Here is a 24,731-nt window from a genome sequence, read left to right as displayed (position 1 = left end):
ACACATGAGATGATCTCCACTTCCTTACTTCATTCCTTCAGGAAGAAAATCAAAGCATAAAGAGTAAGCATGGATTTCAGAAACTGCTTTGACTGCACTGATAATATAGGTTGGGAATACAAAACAGGATTTTTATAAAGGTGCATTCACTGCTACAGCGTGAAATCAAACATTTGTGCATATTTTAACACAGTGAATTGCTCTGCTGCTACATTACTTATTATTCATATTCACTCATATTTATGAAGTTATGGCCACTAAAACCTGTATGACACAAAGCCAAGAAGGGTTCCCCTAACCAGGCTGGGGGTAAGGTAAACTCAGGGCAGAAGAGACATGGACAGATGGTGGGGATGGTAAGGAAGTTTCCATGAGCTATAGCTGTGGCAGCTCTCTAAAGTGCTTCCTTAGCTTCCAGCTTAACTGTATTTTCTTTTTGCAAGCTTTTTGAAGAGAAGGGAAAAGCTACTTCTCTCTTCTCCCCTTTCAACTTTATTTTTTTTTTTCTCGTAACATATGATGAGGACAGTAAGAAAAGAATACTAAACCTGCTTCACCCAAACTGATGCCACTAAAAATGAGTCAGATGAATAGGTGTCGTGTGGGAGAACCAGAGGCAAGCCATTGTACAATTCTGCTTACAGGCATACTATTTTGGGATACAGACTCCTGACATAAATTAGCCACCCTTAATAGACCCTGGATTTTCTGGAGAATGCAGAGGTATCACAGGCTGGGAGTTTGCAAAGGATTTCTACCACATGATATAGAAACTATCTTCTTTATAAACTACAGTCCAGGCAGTCTCATTTGGCAAGTCATATTCCTGCTTTGACAGTTTGGGAATATTCTAGTACAGCTGATTTAATCTAAGCACAGGTGCCATATTCAGCCTTTCCTTTGAAACACGTGAGAAGAAAGTCATTTGCACCCCATTCTGCAAACTCTACATTGTAGACTGCTGGCAATGATGGACTGAGACCTTAGTTCCCCATCAGAAGCACAAAGGTAAACACAATGACCTCAGAAAGGATGACTTTCATGCCTACTCTCAAGTTTAAATACCTGGGCCAGCTGTGGCAAACAGTAAAATTACTGAAAGACAGTAGGAGAGGACAAGTAATACCTGGCATTCATCTTATTTACTACCATGACCTTAAAGATACATTCAATTAAACTAATGTCATTATTAAGAATTACTGAAAACTCACAGATTTTTCAAATTAACGTAAAAAAATCAAGACATCAAATTTTATCTCCTATCAAGGTGGGCTATTTTCTATCTGTGGAAGCTAATAGAAAAGTTACCTATCAAGCTATTAATCTATCAAATAGTAGATGCAACAACACTACTGTTTACAGACAAGATCACAGTCTTCATCTGAATATTACAAAATACTAAATAAAATTAGTAAAATATACTAGTTGATTAAAACAAAATACATTTACAGAAAAAGATGAAGAACATGAGTTGAAATATTATTATTGCCTCCCTCACTAATGTTTCAATTTCACTAACTTCTTCATAATAGCTGGGCAATATATTCTGTAACAAGGCTACCTATAATAAAGAGTGAAAATAATGAAAGTAATAAAACTGATTGAAAAGATGCCTATGTTTACCTGCTTTTATGTTAGGTGGGTGTATATATCACCTTTAAGAAAATTAAGGTAGGCCTCGGCACTGCATTTATTTAGTATGATAAACAATATTTTTAATTTTTATTATATAGTATACAAGATCTAGCAAGTCAAGTTAGTAACCTCTAGAATAAATATTTAAAAGGATTCTTGGAATGACCTCACCTATTGAAGCAAACAGTTACATCTCCTTCTGCTTTCAAATATCTTCTCAATATGGTATAGTCCAAAGTAACAGTCTCATCTGAAATAACTCTTGTTATTTATTCTGCGATGGAATTGGGTCATTGACAAAGACTGTACACCCAGCACCTTGTCAGAATCAGTCTGTATGTCAGTGTTCAGCAGACCCAAATTCAAAACCATACATGAGAGACCACAAGTGAACAAAGCAAGTCCTTCCTATCATATTTGCATATAGGTATAAACAAAGGTAACAGCATAAAGAATATTGAAAAAATATGGTATTGGGTTTGTGTGACAAGACTTTGGTGGGGGAGGGGCTGGGGTGGGTGGGTTACAGGTGTTGCTTCTGTGAGACGTATCTGTATCTGACAGAGCCAGTGCCAGCCGGCTCTAAGATGGCCCCACTGGTGGCCAAAGCTGAGCCTGTTAGTGACTGTAGTGGCACCTCTGAGGTAATATGTTTAAGGGAGAAAAGTTACTGTGCAGGAGCAATTGCAGACAGAGAGAGTGGGATTATGTGAAAGAGCTCTGCAGACACCAAGGCCAGTGAAGAAGGAGGAGCAAGAGGCGATTCAGGTGCTGGAGCAGAGATTCCTCTGCAGCCCCAGTGCAAACCATGGTGAAGTAGGCTGTGCCTTACAGCCCATGGATGTCCAAAGTGGAGCAGATTCCACCTGCAGGCCATGGAAGACACTACACTGCAACAGGGGCTGCCTGAAAGCGGCTGTGACCCTATGGGAAGACCACACTGGCGCAAGCTCCTGGCAGGACCTGCGGCCCCATGGAAAGAGGAACCCACACTGAAGCAGGTTTGCTGCAGGACTTGTGACCCCGTGAGAGACCCACACTGGAGCAGCCTGTTCCTGAAGGACTGCACCCATGGAATGGACCCACAGTGGAGCAGTTTGTGAAGAATTGCAGCCCATGGGAAGGATTCACGCTAGAGAAGTTCACGGAAGACGGTGTCATGTGGGAGTGATCTGATGCTGGAGCAGAGGAAGAGTGTGAGGAGTCCTCCCCCCAAGGAGGAAGGAGTAGCAGAGACAATGTGTGATGAAATGACCACAACCACCATTCCCTGTCTCCTTGTACTGCTGGTGGAGAGGAGGTAAAGAATTTGTGGGCAAAGTTGAGTCCAGGAAAATGGGAGGGGTGGGGGAAGGTGTTTTTAAGATTTAATTTTATTTCTCATTATCCTCCTCTGATTTGATTGGTAACAAACTAATTTCCCCAAGTTGAGTCTGTTTTGCCTATGACAGAAATTGGTGAGTGACCTCTCCCTGTCTTTTCCCCAACCTAACAAGCCTTTCTTACTATTTTCTCTCTTCTGTACAGCTAAGAGGAGTGATAGAGCAGCTATGGTGGGCACCTAGCATACAGCCAGGGTCAACCCACCATAAGCCCTCTGTATTTATTTTTATGAAATAAACACCTTATTGACATAAACAGCTAAACTATCTACTCTAATCAGCATACTAAAAAGCAGGATGAAAAGTAGCAGTCTTGGCAGTCAAGTTGAAGGATCACCTCTGAATAGCAGCAGATGAATCACTTAATCTAAGACCACATACTTAAGATATGAACTTAGCTTCCATTCTTTTAATTTCAGTGTATGAGAGCATAAGAATCTATATTGTGCTCAAAAGGCAAAATTGTAGGTTATTTCAATATTTAGTCTCATGGAAGATGTAGATAAAGCACAGAGGGATATACATATTAGAGGAAAAAGAACATTTACGAAGAATACCATTACAACACAAAGTTCCTATACTCATATTTCCTTACTTTGTGATTTAAAATTTTGTTCACAATCTATTATTTTAGAAAAGATTAAAACTGTAAGTGGATCAAGATTATTAAAAAGCAAGGTGTTCCCTCATAGTCCTGTTAAGAATCCCCTTCTAATGTTAAAAAAAACCCATAATTAAACAAGTAATTGTGTACTTTGAAGTTATTAAACAGATTTTTATATGTCTAGGAGAGGATTCAGAAAAGTAGTCTGGAAAGCCTGGACACTTATACTGGGCTACCAAGCTATTTATACTTCCTACCTCTCAGGAACCCAGTACGACAAGAGGCAGCACAGCTATTCAAGTGACAACTTCTGAGTTTCTCAAATTGGTCACCAGAAAGAAAAAAATTCTACAGACTTTACATACATAATGGTTTACAGTCATCAAGCATCAGCTGGACTTGTCTCTTTTTTCAAAGCAGCGCCAAGATGTTTACAAAAAACATACATATTGAAATGTCTGAATGTCAACTACTTTTCAGGAAGAAGTGGTGCAGCCCTCTGCGCTGTGGTAGATACATTTTCATAGACAAAAATGGTATAAACAAGCATCAGACATAGTTCGACAATCATATTTTGGAAAAGAACAAATAAAGAGAGAATAGTCAAAAAAAAAAAACAACACAAAAAACAAGGGGAAAGAAGGAAAGGACTCAGTAAGTATCCTTCTTCCCTTATTCCACTCCACAAATGAATCTTAAATGTAGCCCTGTTTTTCATGTTTAGCCCCATTCTACATTATATCCTTTATATGTCCCCAGAAATCTTTTATTCCTTTATCTGCCTACTTCCTTCTTCACTTAAACTATTATTTTTCTCAGTATCTATACCGTTAAATTACATGTACGAAAATTATGCATACATAGCACATTCATACACATGAATTACCAAAGCTATGGTAATTCAACATTCCAGTTACATCTCATCAAGCAGTCATTTGCTTAAAAATCTTTTGAATATGTTCTTGAGTTAGGATTACATCTTGTTGTATTATGAATTTGTAAAATCATATAGCATAATGAATTATGTATCTCTTTTCAGAATATAATCTAATTATAGAAGAAATGCATTGATTACTACAGAACAACTTTTTTTTTTTTTTTTACTTACAGTTCAGCTAAATCCAGAAATGTTCTGTACATTTTAAACTGAACTTTATGAATGTTCTCACTCACTGGAAAAACCAACCACTTGGGTAGAATTAGTCTTTTTCACTGTCTTATAAAAGTTACATTATATTAGCTCTCCATTTTTAAACAGACCTACTTACTGCTTTACCATTTATTACAGGCTATGCTCATTAAAGAATTTAACACATATTTTATTCATATGTATGGGCACATACGCACATAATCTTCCTTAAATTAGAATAAAGCATTTTGCCCTCCTGCTGTACCAGTAAGTAAAAACATACTTTTTTTTCCAAATTTATTTCAAATCACGGATTTTTTTTCATATTCCCTTTACTTCACAATACTTCAATGCAAAATACATACTGGAAAACAGACTACAAAAAAAGCAAACATCCCACATAACCCAATACACAAAGAACTTTTCTTTCTTTAAAATTGAATGGAATCATTTGCAGCATCACTATATTGCTTTGGAGTAGAACTTGTTATTTTTAAGAGTGTGGTGTTACTTCTAACATTGTACTGAAATATTCTCATGAAATGCATTAACTTTTCACACTACGGAAACAAATAGAAACCAGCAGCCATTTTAGCTACAGATATTTGAGTCAATGGGTGGAACTTTGATGGAAAAACAGATGACTGATAAAACTTCACAAAATTGATTAAATTCTTAAGTTAGATTGAGACAAGTGATCTTTCATGAGAAATTATACCAGTGTATCACTTTCAATTAATTTTTTCAAAATGACCATTGATTTTAGTATTATTTAAATATTTTTCAGTTAACTGATTACTGAAGTATCTAATGCAATAGAAAATATTTAGAACTATTAATAGCACAGTGTTCTAAGCAGGAAAATAAGCTATGTACTCTGCATAATGCACCTATTTTATAAATGTATTGAAATAACAGAATCAGTTCATGCTGCCCCTAAACAGTTTTATAGCAGGTTTTGGTTACCTACCACCCTACAGGGGAAACATCATGGCAGTTCAGTTTTACCTTTGAAGTTTTGCTACTTCCAGAGGTTTAGGCAACACATTCTGCTCTGACAAGTTTTGACATCTTGTGTTGCCACTAGAACAGGCAAATGCCTTGACAAACAGGTGGGAAGAGATCTTGTTTGCAAAAATAACCAGAGCTGAGCTAGCTTTGAACAAGTCGACATGGGCACTGACAGACTCCTATGCACTCATTTGCAGGCTATACATGGTAGCATTTGCCTAGTTTCTGTACAGGTTTTTCAACCTAGGGGTTAATTCCATAGCATTGGATACTCATGTACCCCTGTTTAAAACTCTCTTGGCATGTCTTTGGTCACTTTTGCAACTGGCTACAAAATAACCAATCATAGTTCTATGACTTTCTGACCATGTATTAATAGGGAAGATAACCTTCATTAATTACGAATGTTATGAAATATGAATTCAAATGACACAGTCTTTGAGAAAGTAAACAGCATTGCACTGTAAAGTAAAATTACACTGGTTTCTTTTAGAAGTTGCAAGAACTGCCACAAAACTGTCCTTTAAATACTCCAGAGTGATTTGAATGGCAGGCGGCTGGAATTAGATGATCTCTAAGGTCCTTTCCAATACAATCCATTCTATGATTCTATGACTTAATCCAATCATTTTAATGCCACTTCCATCTGGAATCTCATCAGATTAATACAATTTACACATGTCTACAGTAAACTGCTTTTAAAAAAATATGTAATTTTCAAAGAAACAAGGGTAAAATGTAAGTCACAGCATTTACAAGAGAAAATAAATCAAACATTCACACCATAAAACCAGAAACATTATTAGATTAATTTAGCTTTTATCTTGCTTAAAAAAAGCTTACCAAACTGTTGTTTCCACCTGACTGTCATGCAGCTGTCGATTGTCTAACTGGGCAAAGAGAGGAAAAAGAACTTGAATCCCTCCAATAGAATGAATTGCGCTGTGAATGGAGTGGGTTACGATAGCTTTCACATCCTAAATTAATAAAACAAACAACAAAAGGAAAAACCTCTGTTATTCTGATTTTTAAAGGAAAAACTTTAAGGGAATGCTTTAACAGGAAATCAAGTACAAACTAAATCAGACTTGTTTTAACTTACTTTCAATACTTAAGTTTCAATTATAATCATTATAATTAAAGGTAAACATTAAACAGAAAAACATCAGTATCATGGCAAACTGTGCCTTATGAAGTATGCATTTCTTAATGAAGCAATAATATTTTTCTTCTCTAGAAAGTCAGAAAATAAAGAACAGTTCAAGTGATAGGTATACTAAGAGATAAAATAATGCAAAATAGCAACCACTTTGTACACTAGCACAAAAATCCTCTTATTATCCAAATAAGGTTGAGCTAACAGTAATCATATAACATAAATTTAATAGCACAAACCTGAAGCATAAGAGCATGAGGGGAGTGTACAAAAATTGAAGGATTTTCCTTTGGTGAGGATTCAAGGCATAGCTGAGCATCAGTAGCCTTCGCATTATAGGTAAAAGCAATGCTACTTGCAAGTTTCCCATCATATAGCACTTGTTTATGGTGCTCGGCCAGATGAATGTCACTCTCAGATTTAAATTTGAATGTGCTCTGAAAAAAAGAAAAGTTTAACCAAGTGCATATTTTAGACAAAATCCTTGCCACAAAATGTGCGAAAAAGACATTGAACTTGAGAGAAAATATAGAAACTGCTAAACTTTGTTTTAATATTCCAGTGGTTTAATGTTACTGAACACTGAAACTATTTTTTATTTACTCCACTCAACAATAACATCAATATAGTATCTGTATTTTGTGTCATATTATTTCTGTCTCATTTTAGCATTAGTGTTAACAAGTCTCAGAAATAACTAAATGAAAGAAATATGACACATTAAAACAGCTATAAATAGGTTAAAATAAAAAATTGAGCAGACTGCATTAATGATGAAGACCAATTTAAATGCCTTCTATTTTAGTTTATGTAAACTCACTAAAATGACAATATCAAATCCTATACCATTCTGATTAAAAGAATAGTTCTTTTTAAACAGTATTAAACCCCATGCTTCATTAACAGTCAGAAGTACATATAAACAAGCTACCTACCCTAAAAAAAAATAAATATCCAAACAAAATTATAAATATCTTTTTTTTTTCAAATTAATGGTCCTCAAAATCAAAGCTTTTACAAAGGAAGGCTGAATATTTCTAGTACTGTTCTTAAACATACCAAAATTCATATCTGATCTAAACCTAGGTTACTGGCAACACTGACAAATCAATCAAGCACAAGAAGTTAGATTTCTGCCCTTCTGCAAAGCATTGTCAAATTTACTTGGCACAGAACTACTTTGGCATGTAATAATCATTTGACAGTGGCAAAAAGACAACTAGTGGTGATACACATTGCTGTACTGTTGCAAGTACAGCAAATTTATTGGAAATTACCATCATTTAATTAATGCAATATATAATATGTTGCATTTCTAAAATCTTTACTCAGTTTAAAATAATTTACTGCTGAGATTAAGTATGAATATTTTGCTTGTTTTCATTGCATATAGCCATCACAACTCTCATTATCCCTTTGTAGTTAGCAAATCTTTCCTTCTCTCCCCCTCCCCATCCCCCCCCCATAATAAGAAATCGTGTATCATTAACCTACTGAAAGTACTATCACTAGGGTTTTGGTTCTCAGGTTTGAATAATTAAAATAGGCTACTTCCAGGCTATCAGTTAGAACCATAGAATAGTTAGGGTTGGAAAGGACCTCAAGATCATCTAGTTCCAACACCCCTGCCATGGGCAGGGACACCTCACACTAAACCATATCACCCAAGGCTTCATCCAACCTGGTCTTGAACACTGCCAGGGATGGAGCATTCACCACTTCCCTGGGAAACCCATTCCAGTACCTCACCACCCTTACAGTAAAGAATTTCTTCCTTATATCCAGTCTAAACCTCTGCTGTTTAAGTTTCAACCCTTTACCCCTTGTCCTATCACTACAGTCCCTAATGAATAGTCCCTCCCCAGCATCCCTGTAGGCCCCCTTCAGATACTGGAAGGCTGCTATGAGGTCTCCACGCAGCCTTCTCTTCTCCAGGCTGAACAGCCCCAACTTTCTCAGCCTGTCTTCGTATGGGAGGTGCTCCAGTCCCCTGATCAACCTCGTGGCCCTCCTCTGGACTTGTTCCAACAGTTCCATGTCCTTTCTATGTTGAGGACACCAGAACTGCACACAATACTCCAAGTGAGGTCTCACGAGAGCAGAGTAGATCACCTCCTTCGCCCTGCTGGTCACACTCCTTTTGATGCAGCCCAGAATACGGTTGGCTTTCTGGGCTGTGAGTGCACACTGAAGCTGGTTCATGTTCATTTTCTCTTTCCAAACAAATTACAGGTTCTTACCGATTATGTAAACTCATAAAACCCAGTCAGTTTTTCAAGAGCTATCAAGGCCGTTGGAAACTGAAAAAAAATCTCTTGCTTACAGGCAAATGATGGGAAAGCACACCTGCTCAAGTGACTGACATACAGCAAAATAAAGTCTTGCGATATACATCCATTTGTATAGGGGTCGTAAGACTGATGTGGAGTAGTAAACAAACCAGGCACCTGACTAGCTGCTGGAGGACCCCTGAAGCAGATATGTCCCATGGTGGGTGATGTTAAGCAGAAAGGAGGTAGCAGTGCCATGCTGAAAATGCATGAGATGCAGGTACCATGAGAGACTGCAAGTAGGAAGGGCAAAAGTAAGTGAATGGGAAGTCAGTGGCTCTATCTGCATTTGGCAAAAAAGGATGTTATTTTTAGCTGTATTAGGAGGAGTGTTGCCAGCAAGTAGAGGGGGGTGATCCTTGCCCTCTACTCAGTACTGGTAAGGCCATACCTGAAATTCTGGGCTCCCCGGTACAAGAGAGCCATGGACTGACTGGAGAGGGTTCAATGAAACATCATTAAAATCATGAAGTGACTGAAGCATCTCTTTTATGAAGAAAGGCTGAGAGAGCTGAGACTGTTCAGCCTATGAAAAAGAAGCCTCAGAGGATCTCATCAGTGTGTATAAAGGGAAGTGCAAAAGATGGAGTCAGGATCTTCCCAGCATGCCCAGTGACACGACCAGAGGCTATGGGCACATACTGAAACACATGAAGTTCCCTCAGAACATCAGAAAACACATTTGCATTGTGAGGGTGCTCAGCAAGGTGGTAGTGTCCATCTCTGGAGATATTAAAAACCTGTCTGGACACAGTCCTGGATAACTGGGTCTAGGTGGCACTGCCTGAGCAGGGGGTTGGATCAAATGACGTTCAGAGATCCCTTCCAACAACTTGAACCATTCTGTGATTTGCATTTGGGTTATGAGTCTCTTTTGTAGGAAAACTCCCCAGTGATCCCCACTTACTGCTCTGTTCATAGTGCAAAGTTCTTCAGAACCAGAGACTTCCTTTTGGCTGAAATTTTATGTCCTCCAACTGGCGGTAGTCATGGAGCTCAAAATATCAGAACGCAACCAATCTGAAGTAACTCCCCACAAATATACACACTGTGGGTATTCAGCTCTCAGCACCAAATGCTTTAATTTAGAAACGTGATGATACCATGCCACACTAAATATTAAAGCAGAAAACCCCAAAGAATATTATGCTCGGAGCTTGAGAGCTGGCTGTCTGTAGATATGGCTGGCTACATCTCACTTACCAGGAAGTGACTGCTACAGATAACAGATTTGTCCTGAGGAAGGTGATGATATATTTTCCCCCAGAAGACATTTTTAACTATAAAGGTAAATCTCTGTGCACTTTCAGAAGAGACAGAAATAACTGAGTGATTTCACTGATTTCCAAAGATGTCTGTATTCTGTATATACTATGTTCTGATGTTTTATCACATGAAAACACTTCTTACCTCGAAAATTTGTCATGCCTCTGAGCTTTGTCAGATACCAAAGCTCAGAATGTTTTACCTTGATACAGTTTTTCATAACTTTGCTCTCTTAAATATGTCAAAGTGTTTCAAAACAGAATTTGTATAATTTCATAACCATGAAATTTCACAACTTATTACAATGATGAAGTCAAAACAAAATCAGTTTTATAAACAGATTTGGCATTAATCCACCTCTTAATTTTCAGCTTTTACTATGCCTTAAGAATTTATCAGAGATCACTATTTGAAAGTCTGGCAAAAATAAGTTACAAATCAGTCCAATGCCACCTCACATTTTTTGGCAAAACCCCAAGAATTAAAGGGGCAGTTTGCCATCAAATCCTAGCAAAAGTGACCTTAAATTGGAAATGCTGTTCTCCCACCCAAAAGATTATTATAACAGAATTGAAAGACAGGCTACAACTTCTGATACATGGTATTTCTTTATTACTAACTTATATCTTCAGAAAGGGAAAAGTGGTTCAGTATATGCATACTATACCAGGAACTTGGGAAAATACAACCACAGGAGGATAGCAGAGGCTGTCAAGAACATAAGCTCCAATTGCAAGTGGTTAATTACTGGTCACTGTAGTAATGCAACTTTAAGATCTGGTAAAAGCAGTTTTAGGGCATAAAGATGGCAAAAAAAAAAAAGTTTAGATTTAAAAAATTCTCTGTATGGTAAAAATATATACAGGATCCATAAAGACGATATAAAGATTAGCTGCTCCTACAGGAATGGGAGAGGGAAGAGAGAGATCTGAGAATAACTTCAGCACTGTTTTCTCTAGTAAAAGAAGGTGTGCTTTATCAGGACCACTACTCAAATACCAACAGCTCTCCCTCTTCCTTTAGCAGCAGGAGAACCTTTTTCTGATTTATCATTCACCTCATTTACCTACTACAGTTCAGTGATCATACATAAAATATTTTCTTGTACTATATAACTGGCTTAAGCAAATTTGAATTTTCAAGAGTATCTTGTGTGTATTTGAATGTGTATGTATGAATGCAATTTTCCTCCAACCTTTGTACATGACAAAAAGACTGATACCGCAGCACTGATCAAAGGCAAACTCAGATGCAGCAACATATGAAAGAATCTGATAACTTGTTTTGAAATGTGCATGGGAGAGATAAGAGGAATGGCACGGACTCGACATGGATATTAGGGTTTTTTTGCAACATCCAGTTAAAACCAGCACCAAACTCTGCTATTAGGCGGACTTGGAGATGGCTGAGTTTCTGAATGGCTTCTTTGCCATGGTCTGCACTGGCAAAGGCTCTGATCACACCACCCATGTCTCGGAAGGCGGAAGCAGGGACTGCGAAAACCTAGAACTTGGGACCACTGTAGGAGAGGATCTGGTTCGAGACCATCTTAAGAAACTGAATGTACACAAGTCCATGGGACCTGATGAAATCCATCCGCAGGTCCTGAAGGAGCTGGTGAATGAAGTTGCAAAGCCACTGGCCATCATATTTGAAAGATCATGGCAGACAGGTGAAGTTCCTGATGACTGGAAAAAGGGAAATATAACCCCCATTTTCAAGAAGGGGAAAATGAATGACCTGGGGAATTATACACCGGACAGTCTCACCTCTGTGCCTGGCAAAATCTGGGAGCAGATTCTCTTGGAAGGCATGCTAGAGCACATGAAAAACAGCAAGGTGCTTGGTGACAGCCAGCATGGCTTCACTAGGGGGAAATCCTGCCTGACCAATTTCGTGGCCTTCCATGATGGGGCTGCAGAACTGATGGACAGGGGTGGAGCAGTTGACGTCATCTACCTGGACTTGCGCAAAGCGTTCAACACTGTCCCACATGACATCCTTGTCTCTAAATTGGAGTGTCATCAATTTGATAGGTGGACCACTCGGTGGATAAAGAATTGGCTGGATGGTCGCACTCAAAGACTTGTGGTCAACGGTTCAATGTCCGGCTGGAGACAGTAATGAGTAGTGTCTCTCAGGGATCGGTGTTGGCACCGGTCTTGTTTAATATCTTTGTCGCTGACATGGACAATGGAATTGAGTGCATCCTCAGCAAGTTTGCCGATGACACCAAGCTGTGTGGTTTGGTTGATATGCTAGAGGGAAGGAATGCCATTCAGAGGGACCTTGACACACTTGTGAGGTGGGCTGATGCCAACCTCATGAAGTTTAACCATGCCAAGTGCAAGGCCCTACACCTGTGTTGGAGCAATCCCAGGCACAGCTACAGGTTGGGCAAAAAGGAAATTTATGGTAGTCCTGCGGAGAAGGACTTGGGGGTGTTAGTCAATGAGAAAATGAACATGAGCCGGCAGTGTGCACTCACAGCCCAGAAAGCGAACCGTATCCTGGGCTGCATCAAGAGGAGCGTGACCAGCAGGGCGAAGGAGGTGATCCTGCCCCTCTACTCTGCTCTTGTGACACCTCACTTGGAGTATTGTGTACAGTTCTGGTGTCCTCAACATCAAAAGGACATAGTACTGTTAGAACAAGTCCAGAGGAGGACCACGAGGATGATCACAGGACTGGAGCACCTCCCATATGAGGACAGGCTGAGAAAGTTGGGGCTGTTCAGCCTGGAGAAGAGAAGGCTGCGTGGAGACCTCATAGCAGCCTTCCAGTATCTGAAGGGGGCCTACAGGGATGCTGGGGAGGGACTATTCATTAGGGACTGTAGTGATAGGACAAGGGGTAACGAGTTGAAACTTAAACAGCAGAGGTTTAGACTGGATATAAGAAGGAATTCTTTACTGTTAGAATGGTGAGGTACGGGAATGGGTTGCCCAGGGAGGTAGTGAATGATCCATCCCTGGCAGTGTTCAAGACCAGGTTGGATGAAGCCTTGGGTGATATGGTTTAGTGTGAGGTGTCCCTGTCCATGGCAAGGGTGTTGGAACTAGATGATCTTAAGGTCCTTTCCAACCCGAACTATTCTATAATTCTATGATTCTATGTGCTCCTCCCACATTACCTTATTTGCCACTCTATTCTGTGTTTATCAGACCCTCAGGATCCCAACTGAGACATGGCCCTCTCTCTTCTTTGCTGCCTGAGAACAAGGATAGGTAGCAAAAAAACACAATGACAGCAAGAATGCTGCTCTCATTTCCTTTCTTCAAGCTCCAGCAACCAGAAGTGTCAACATTGTAGGTAAAAGTCCTTTTAGCAACTATAAGTTTCAAAATGAGCATGTTTTATAACAAATAAAACCTAGGAATGTAAATATTGAATTCTACTATGTTTCTACTAAATATAATTATGGATGAATTTGGGAAGAGACAAATAGTTTTACTGCCAGTATATTTTTCTCCTTTCCCTTCTTAGAAGTTTGAGTAGATGTCATTTTTATGCAGTAGTTACTAAGTGTGGCAGCTTTTCAATATTGCTGCTCACATAATCAATGTAAAATTTTTTGTTAAAAAAAAGGCCTTTTGCTACACCTGAAAACTTAGTATTTCAAAGTAACCTATTTGCTTAAGAAATAATTTTTTATGTTAAGGCATGCTGGTTATAACTAAATGCATTCAGAAGGACATGTTGACAAGACCAGCATGGAAGTATTATGAATTGTTTCTAATGTTCTTTAACAAGTATGTAATGTGCAATCAATAAGACAAATACTATATGTATTAAACTATATATCCTCTATGTATGAAACTATATAAATAGTATCTATAAATAAATAGAGCTTCTCTAGTTAATCCTAAAATACATTGCTTCTACCTGCATCACAGAATAGGGCTGGACAAAGTGCAACAAATTCACTTTTCTTTGTAGATCAAAATCTGTCTTTTCCTGAACTTTGTTGCAACACTACATACTACATATATTCACATATATGGGCTTACTGCACACACATCCTATTACGTATCTGGTATGTTGGTAGAGTAGGCAGATTTCCCTGTATTCAGAGGTTTTAATGGCAGTCATACACTAGGGACATAATGAATGATCGCGAGGGCAGCAAAATCAATCTCTTGTCATATGCAAAGCAGGGAGAGCACTAAATAAGAGATGGTTGCTTTCCTGAATGAATCAGAAACCTGAGCTGGTGCACTAGAGTAAGATTAATAAACCAAAGGAACTAGCACAAGCAGTCATAGGAAAGAAAATGCACAATGTATGACGACGTTGCCTAAAAAATTCTCAGGTATTTTGAATAATCCTCCTTTGGGAGAAAAGCTTTGGCACAACTGGAATTCACAATAAATCTAGAATAGCTGCTTTGTTTGGAAAAGTTGAACAGTTGATTTTCCCAGTTGGCTAACAATATCAACAATAAGAAAGAACAGGACATGTAGTGAACTAAAAAAAGTTTCTGAAAGGTCAGTTTGTGGCACGCATGGGGTCTCTAATGTCCAGCAATTTGAGCTACATGTTAGTTGAGCCTCCTGTGTTCTATGAAATAGCATACTGAAGTGTTCTAAACTGACGGACCTTTGCATCCACATAGAACTTGAAAAATATTACAGAAATAAACTTAACTGACATATGAAAGAGGCAAGCTTTCAGTGAAAGCCACAATCAGTGCCCTGAGATCGTGGAATATTTGCTGGAAATAAGGAAGTTAAAGAAAGGAACTGTGTTATTTCCAAGGGCCTGCACTAGAAACCTGTTCTTTCTAATGGCTATTAGTAAAATACACTTTCAGATTCTTAGACAAGAAAAGAAACTACTTTAGATACTAAGGGACCATTAATGGTGCTGGGAATACAACCAAAAACTAAAAACGCAACTAAAAAATATATCGAAGAAGAATATCCCTAAAGTATTACATTTTGTCTGACATTTAAAAAAACATCACTGAGAAACTACAGTTGTGAAGAAATGTCATTTAAGGGAATCCTATGAATCAAGCAAATTAGTTTGACAACACTGTAATAAGGTTAGTGCAGTAATTACTGGAAATGTCATTTAGCATGAAAGCGTTTACACCTTATGAACCCCTCCAAAGCTCCAAAAATGCTATATAATAATTTTCACTTCTTAAAATAAATAAAGTGTTATTCTTATATTACCTCAGTATGCTTCCGCTAATCCAGAAACTTAATAAAACCATAAAGATTTCCTGCATTTATTATTAAGAAGTATAAGGTTACATTACATTGTTTTGTATGACTAAAAAAACATTTGCAGAAATATTTGTTCAAACACACAATACAGGATTAACTTTGGAATAAAGTATTCCTTGTTTGCACAGGTGTTTGCACTCTTGTCTCAGTGAATATTTTTAATTTCAAGGCAGGTTTCAACCATCAACTGTACGCAATAGAATTCCTCTTCTCCAAGTAACCTTGACATATACTTGGCTACTCATACTACATACATACCATGGAAGATATTTTCAACTGTTGCTGTCATTCAGTGTTAGCTGCCATCAAACAATGTAAAGCAATCCTTTTCATCTCAACAAATTAGTATTATTAGAATCTAAATGTTGATTATTGCTGTTTCAAAAAGTTTTTATTTTCAAAGTATATCATATGTACTGAAAACCTGACAATCTACTTCAGATGATACTGCAAATTGCACAAATTAGAAAATGAAAATATGGGAATGATTAATAGTAGAAGTTCAATAGTGGGTTAGATTAATTTTCAGGCCTTCTCTACCAGGCAGTTTCTGCAGACTTCTGCAAAGTATCTGTGTAGTTTTTCTTGATAAAATAAGACTATACACAGACATTCCGAGATATGATTGTTCACAGTAGAGATCCAATTTTATGCATGCACCATTAATTTGTTCAAACTGTCCCCTAAATGTTACTGCAAAGCATGAGTAAAAAGCTCAACTTTTACTTCAACAGAACTGCTTGAAACTGTGCATTTGAACAAAATTTATTATGCCTTGCTGAATGTTAATCTGCCTTAAGTCAGGTTTTAAACACAAACAGGAAAGAAGAAAGTCATTCCCCTGGTGCTCAGTACACCAAATATGAAATTGCTTTAATCTGATTAAGATCCAAAGTCATAAATTTCACATACAAACTTGTTTCAGCTATGCTTTAAAGAAACAACTTGCATCTTTCAAGAAGCTGGTGGGAATTAAGGTTAGTTTAGATACTTGAAGAAATATTCTTTGGCTGAAAACAGGTCACATAGCTCTACATGATCCTAAGAGGAATATCTACACGCATATATTATCTTCCAGGTATACCTATGAATTATTCTCTTTTTTCAGTTTTACAATTTTTTTAAGATCTATTATTACCTTATATCCAGGTCCTAACTGATGTATTGCAAAAATCTGTGCTGGGTTGAGTGCTTCAGTGAATACATATACTGCTCCAAGCTGGCCACAGAACACTCTATTAGCATCAGCAGTCTCCGAAGAGCCAAGAAAGCATTTATCATAGCTCTGTATCAGAAAGAGGCAACGTTAACAAAATTTAGTCAAACAAACTATACAATGAAATAAAATTCATGTACAGCTACTAAACCAAAAAATAAGGGGACACTGTAATTAAGAAAATAAATAATTTATTACTTCAGCACCTCGTTTCCTGTACTGAACAACTTCATTTGAATATGGTAGCATTAAATGTTTTACAGGTCAGTATTACGATGCTGTTATGACTGGCTGTTAGAATTTGGTTTTTATTAATTATTCAACATAAAACAGAGAAAATTAGGACAATACATTCCAGCACCAAATAATCTTCCCTATTGCCTATTAATGGGAGGGGAGGGCTAACTCCTGAACTTACGGTAATTTTTATTCACTTCTTTTCCAGGTGCCAAAAAGGCAATAAACCTGATTTATGTATTTATTTATTTGAAAATCAGTGCCTGGCATTCCTAGCTCATTTGGTCTTCCTCTAGTTATCTCACATTTGTAGTTTTAAACCTGATGGACACCAGCTGATCCAAGTTTGTTTGTCTATTTCTGTATATTCCTGGTAGCATGTCATTAATGACTCCAAGATAAGGTGATGGACATACCTGCTTCATTCAGTGCCTTAATCCAAATCCTCCTATTTTATTTAGATAAAAAAATAAACTCTCTGGATTTATGGATCTTGTTACCTCATAAATCCTTCTACAGTTTTCTTATCTTACAATGGAAATGTAAAGTTCTGTGAAAGACATCACATCATCACGTTGATCTTCATCCAGCTACCTGAATAAAAATCTTTCACCAAATATCAGTATGCTCATATGCCGCACCTTGAAGAGAATTTTTATGCTATCTCTCATGTTTGCTGGTTTCATGTTTACTTCTCATAACTGGGGAAAATTCAACAAGCACTCAACCTTTACATGAAACAATAAAGTTCTAATAAAATTATTATAAAGGACTACATGATATAATTAGTAACTCAGCCAAGATCCTCTGAGACCTCAGCTAACTTTTCGATCATTGCATTCTAACCTATCACAAAAATGGTTATATTATCAAGGAGAAAACATGCTCTGCAAAAGGTAAAGGCCTGGCTTTTCTCTCAAGTAGAAATGCTGCCAGGAAAGTAGATTATGAGAACCTTTGGCAAGCAGAACCCTCCTACTTTAATGAACATTCTCACTTTCAAATCCAACTTTGCCTCTAGAATTTAGCAAGAGCCAGGTAATTTCCTTAAGTACAAAAGATCTTCCTTATCCCATATAGGCAGTCAGAAACAACTGAGAATTCTATCATAAATAAGAAATGACAAAAGTGTAGCAAGCTGATGAATCAAGCACCTCTGAAAGTCTAGCACAGACCTAGCTGAAGGGAAGCACATGAAAATCATTTTGTCTGCTTTCCCCATCTGAAAATCTGGAGCTAGAAAAAGTGCCTATTTTCTGCATCATAAGCTGTAGACTCCCAGACACTCCAAAGCAGAAGGTACAATAAGGGAGAAAAAAAAAATAAAAAGCATACAGATTTCATTAAGAGAATTTAAATATATTTTTTTGTATTTAAAAAACTGATGCATTTCCTGTAAGAATATACTGTTAATTTGCATGCATTCCAATTAATAGATACAGGTATGTGATAAACACATAAATGTATTGGCTTTTGCAAATCATAGATGTGATTATGTGGATATAACTATACAAGTTTATAGTAACAAAACCAAAGCTCAATAAAGACATAAGATGAGCAAACCGGAGTCATATAGCAGAAGAATCTGTAAAGTTAAAAAGAAAAAAAAAGGGGGGAAGGGGGGTTTGCATGCTTGATAGAAGAAAAGCTAATGCCTATAAAATATAAAGTACTTTTTAGCTTAACTTAGGTTGTAGAAAAAGAACAATGTTTATGTTGTTAGTCTGTGGAATTTAGTGGCCCCACTAAATGTGAGTTAACTGTTTCACACTGGTCCTCTAAAGTATCTTTAGTTTTAAAGAACAGTGTTTGTGTTGTAAGTCTGTGGTGAGATAACAAGATTTAGTGACTCCACTAGGCTTGAAGGAGTTACTTCACACCATCTTTGTACTTATCAGTTAGCTCAAAGACAGAGCCTCTCGAACATCTGCTACCTTGGGATACTCCTGTCCTGCTATAAATTTTGCAGGAAGATCATACTGTTTCAAATCTTTGTTAGTTATTAGAATAACTACAGATATGTCTGGTTTTAGTGAGTTGTGTAATTACTGAGGCATCCAACTGGGCCAAAGGTGAAAAGCACACTGCAAGGAAGACTGCTTACTTCATCTTGAAGACTCCTACTCACATGAGGAAGACTGATTACTTCATCCTCAAGACCCTCACCCACAATTATTGAAGAGCAATGCACAGACGCCAAGAGGAGGAGACTTATGATAATAAATTACTGAACTTAATTATAATATTCCCTGCCTATATGAATATGTATGTGACTAATAGAATTGTGAAAGTATATAAACCTGTTAACAAATACTAATGACTTGTGCCTCTGGCTACGGTCACGCACCTAGCGCTGTTTGCTTTTGCTTCATTGACTTTGTCCCTTAATAAAACCTTGCTATCTTGTTTAGAGAAGTGGATTCGTATTTCACAGGTATATATGCAATCTTCTCAAGGTAAAAATTACTGGTTTTCTGCCTGTGGGACAAGCAGATCACTGTGTTTTTGCTCTGAGCTGCCTGGTGCTATGCAACTTTCAACTCTCAGTATCTTTTAATCAGTTTGGATGGCCAATAAGGGAGAACCTCTCTCTAAAAGTTTATTACCCAAGAAAACAGCTCAGTATTAAAAGGAATGAAATTTTGTAGCAGTTAAATTGCATGTGCTAGCAATATTAATTAAATATTAATACCCTAAGACTTAGCGCAAGATTTTTAATATCGGTCAACTGCCTATTTACTAATGTCAAGTCAAACAATTAAAGGCAAAATACGCTTATTACTGGAAGAGAGATGCAAAACTTCAGACTGCAATACTTCTGACACTTCTCCAGACTTTCTGTCTACCTTGTTAGTTTAAAATTCTAAACTGCACAGAAGAAATGATCTCTTACCATACTTGTACAGTGCTTAAACCCATATGACTCTGATCATAGTTCACGCTACTCAGTGCTACTGCAATTTAAAAACTTAAAATTTTATGTTCAGTAATACAAAAAAGCATGGAAATCTTTTAACTCTTAGAAGTATTTCCTATTGTATTCAACAGAGAACATAATGCAGTACAAAAATGAGTACTTTCACATACATTATAAGTATTTGGCAGAATGAATAATTTTTTCTTAAAAACTTTTCTCAAGCTAAATCTGTAAAATCTGTAACCCTATCACATTTTTCTAATGAAAAGTATTAATCCATTGTTATTAGTTGTCCTTTATACAGTATCACATATTGAAAATACTATCTCTAGCAGTCTCTCCAAACAAAATCCTTGAAAATTTCATTAAAATAGCTGCACAAAATAAAACCAAAACCTTCCCAATATTAAAAAAATACTGTCATAAAAAATCAATAATCTTACATTTTATTAAGTACATAACTAAGGAAGAAAGAAGAAAATATATGAAGATCTAAAGAAAAAAAATAGTACCTTTTTTATTTTTCAACTTGCTTTAAAACAAAAAGCTATGAGAAAGTTAAAAAATGAAATCTTACATCGTTTGTGTTAACATGCCAGGCCATGTCACCATAGGATACCAGCTGACCGTTCACATAACATCGTATTTCACTGTTTCTCCATCGATTATAGATGTGTACAATGCTTATCATGTACCACTGGAAAGACATGGAAAATCAGTATACAGCGGCACGTTTCATGTTATAAAACATAAAGTTAATGAATAGCAGTGACCAGTCTCGTAAAGTTTACAAACAGATGAAGCCTTGCAAACTCATAAAATTAAAAGTCAAGTCAGTGGAACTTCAACTCCAGTCAGCAGAACCATGCCTTAATGTAATGATGTACCTACCTGAAACTCTTTATGGGATTAGAGCTAAAAATGCATACATACAATTAAAAAGTTGAATACACTTCCATTCCTGAAAGTGTAATTTAACCTAAACACTATATGCTGTTACACAAAACATCACTGAGTTCTGATGGGAAATCTAGTTCTATGTGCACTTATCTTAACAAATTTGTACCACATACCTCTGCAATTTTATCATAGCTCTCTGCCAGAAATCATTAAATAAAAGGAAAAGAAATCACAACCGCAAATTTTACAGGCTGGTTTACAGAATACATGCCTGATTGTTTCATATGATTTTCCTCCTCTATTATTTATCATTTCATTAATTTTTGGACAATTGCCATATCATGAAAAATCCATTATATACTCAGAGAAAGCATCGCAGTAAAATGTTTCCAAGTACAACTATGGTAATCTTTCAATCAAGCTGTTCAACAGGAATCATTGTGTTCATGATGAGTAAATTCAAGAAGAAAACCTTCACTTTCCTTTAAAACCAAACCTTAAAACTCATCTAAGACTAGGAGTGTAAATTAAGTCTCTTAAGATCTGCAAATCAACCCATACTTAACTATAATGGGTGTCTGTACTATTTAAAAATATATACAAACCAGGCAAAAGTGGACATACTGGAAAGTCCAGAAAGGGCCACAAAGTTTATTAAGTAATTGACATATGAGGAGAGGCTGAGATATGGGTTTGTTTACCCTGAAGAAGATTTAAGGGAATTGTATCGATGTATATTACTACTTGATTGGCAGGGGATAAAGATGTAGCCAGAAACTTCTCACTAGTATCCAGTGACAGCAGAAAAGGCAACAGACACGGAGGTGAAATACAGGAATCGCTTTTTAAACGTATGTAACAAGGGTGGCAGTAAGTAGTAAGGATAGTCAAACACTAGCACAGGTTGCTCAGGAAAACTGTGGAGTCTCCTTTCTTGGAGATATTCAAAACCTGAGTGGACAACATACAGAGCAACCTGATCTACATGTCCCTTCTTTGAACAGGAGATGAGACTTGTCTGTCTCAACACGTTCCTTTCCAACCTTACTGCAAAAGTAAGCTCATCTGCCCTGAAAACATAACTGCATCCCTGAGGGCATTATTTTAATAAGTCACTTGATGACTCGCTCCCTGAGCTGTGGTAGGTAGATACAGAGCCTACTAATATAAAAATCTGCCTCTTCGTAACAGAAAAATAAAAGCATAGTTTTCATGTGTTGATTTTGAAATTAGAGCACAGAATTACAAATAAAAAAAAGCATGCAGCAAAATATATCTTTACAAAAAACATTGTGTTGCAGTTGGCAAATTGAGATATATCCTGTTACATATCCATAATACTTATATATATATATATATATATATATATATATAAGAATACAAATGTATCTCCACATCTATTTCCAGGTCCTTAAAAATACATTTTTATTTTTCCTTCTTAAAACCCACAACAGAAGGGGGAAAAACTATACAACAGTATGTAAGAGTATCTCACTTCTTGAGTATCTCACTTCTTGCATATCCAAGTAAACAGATTTACTGGGCAATACTAGATTAAGCATGTACTGCTACAGCTTTGGCTTCTGAAGTCACATGTGACCAATCTATTTTTTTTTTTCAAGCAACCATGAACATGGTATTTTTGTAGGACACTGCCCCAACTCTCCCCCCAAAAAATCAAAAACCAAACTCACAACTCAATAAAGCAAATGTTATTCCTTAATATGTAAGCACATTCTGTTTCAGAAAGGAACCACCACCATAAATTCGACAAAATATTCGTAACTCAATGTCTAGAAGCTTAACTGGTGCCTGTGCTAACTGGAAACCAAGTGAAAACCACATGACTAGAGCTCTGCTTTCATCAACACTTCCAAAGCTTCCAAACCACCTAACGTGTATTTCTTAAAAGAAAAATTTCCCTGTCCTATTTCCTTCAAAGGTTAATTTACCAATAATCTTCACCAAGTGATGACAATTTTAAATACTTTCAATACTGACCAGCAAACAGGCATTCTTTGTAATAGCACTATTCAAAGCTCTATCTTTTATAATGATTTATTCTGATTTACAGTTGACATTTTTCTAGCAGAAACCAGCTGACATCCATAATCCCCACGTTTTTTCATTTATCTTCTATCTGTGATTTTTCTTTCACACTGCGAACATTTCTGACAACATACCAGTTTGTACCACTGTCCCTGTGTGTAAGCTTAAACTTAACAGATGACTCATCACTTGGAAATAAATAGTTCATTACTTTTGCTGAAACACGGTCCACCGAGCCTGTAAGGAACTAAAATGAGCCATGCTATTTTGGGAGAGCTTTGGTGGCCATGTCAAACTTTAGGCAAATGATATAATCTACTTTTTATAGTCTTTTTTTTTTTTTTAGTCCTCTGTGTTAACTCCCATTCATAGAATCATAGAATTAGAGAGTGGTTTGGGTTGGAAAGAACCTTAAGATCATCTAGTACTAACTCCCCTGCCATGGGCAGGGAAGCCTCACCCTAGACCATGTCATTTGCCGAGGTGAGGATGACTTCAGGACCTGAGCACGGGGAAAACTCAGTGTCCAGAAGTCTGGCTCCTGAACATCCAGAACCACAGAGGGAGCCTCAAGCCCTCATCAGATCTTGTCCAGGAGCCGCCAGATCTGCTGACGCATGCAGTGAATCACAGGGGGTGGCACTAGAACGGACGGCACCAGCCCTTAGCGGGTAAAACACCGCCCTAGGGGACACAATCGAACAGGAGTACATGACTGGGGCAGGCAGTCAGGGTGTGGTGTGGCATTTGGTGTAGGCAGGTGATTATTCACCTCAGGGCCAGGGCCCTGTCTGGGAGCTCTGCACTGGCTGCCCCGGCGGTGGCCAGTGTAGGCACCCAAACAGAACCTATGAGAAGGGAGGCTGCAATACAGACCTCAGAGTGTAGAAAGCGCCTCAGCTGGCCTCTTGAAGCGAGGGTGCATGACAGGCAGGGCTACACTCGGTGCACCCTGGTGGAGGTCCTCCTGCAGCAAGGGGCTGAGCTGCAGGAGATGAACAAAGAGATCTCAGGGAAGCTGGAAGGAAGCTGGACTGCTTGCTCCAGGCCCAGACTGTGCAGGGGCCACCAGTGTCCACCATAGTGCATACAAGAAAGAAGGAGGGTGTTAATCAGGAGGTTGGGAACTTTTAACAGAAGAAAAAAAAATGGCAAACCAAAACCAACAAAACAACAGTAAAAAAGGTGGACGAGGACAATTAAAAGCAAAGGGCTTCCTCCAAAACCTGATGTCCCACCCAATGACCACTTCACAGCTCTGCAGGGGGCTAAAAAGGCAACCTCCACCACACTGGAGGCACAAGCAGTTGCCACACCAGTAAAGAGCATCACTACTACCGCATCGACGAAAAAGCAGTGGATCATAGGAGTAGGCGACTGCTCTGGAAGGCAAAGAGGCACCCATTTGTCAGCGAGACCCATTCTCGAGGGAGGTGTGCTGCCTACTTGGGGCTTGGTTGAGAGATGTTGCGGAGAGGTTGCCTGGTCTATAGTAACTCTTACTATTACCCACTTCCTGTGGTCCATGTGGGTGCTACTGATATAGATAGCAGTAGCCTAGAGAACATTAAAAAGGATTACTGAGCCCTGGGAAAGGCAGTTAGGGGCTCTGGAGCTCAGACAGTTTTTTCATCAATCCTCCTAGTCAGAGGGGGACCTTAAAAA

At 37.8% G+C, this 24,731-nt stretch overlaps 1 protein-coding gene across 6 annotated transcripts in view; it reads right to left on the bottom strand.

Moving 5' to 3' along the window:
- NBEA (neurobeachin) overlaps nt 1-24,731 on the bottom strand; it is a 509,113-nt gene that overhangs the window by 367,849 nt on the left and 116,533 nt on the right. For all 6 annotated transcript variants that reach the window (XM_034074343.1, XM_034074342.1, XM_034074344.1 and 3 more), the window contains exons 7-10: nt 20,695-20,814; nt 16,886-17,032; nt 7,157-7,354; nt 6,605-6,738 (exon numbers count right to left, since the gene is read on the bottom strand). In XM_034074343.1, coding sequence (XP_033930234.1) covers nt 6,605-6,738; nt 7,157-7,354; nt 16,886-17,032; nt 20,695-20,814 — 599 coding nt within the window. The remainder of the gene's footprint in view (nt 1-6,604; nt 6,739-7,156; nt 7,355-16,885; nt 17,033-20,694; nt 20,815-24,731) is intronic.

This window comes from Melopsittacus undulatus, chromosome 2, assembly GCF_012275295.1.
Source record: "Melopsittacus undulatus isolate bMelUnd1 chromosome 2, bMelUnd1.mat.Z, whole genome shotgun sequence".
Classification (NCBI taxonomy): Eukaryota; Metazoa; Chordata; class Aves; order Psittaciformes; family Psittaculidae; genus Melopsittacus; species Melopsittacus undulatus.
Note: the sequence above shows the minus strand (reverse complement) of the source record. Positions and strands in the feature narration are given on the sequence as shown.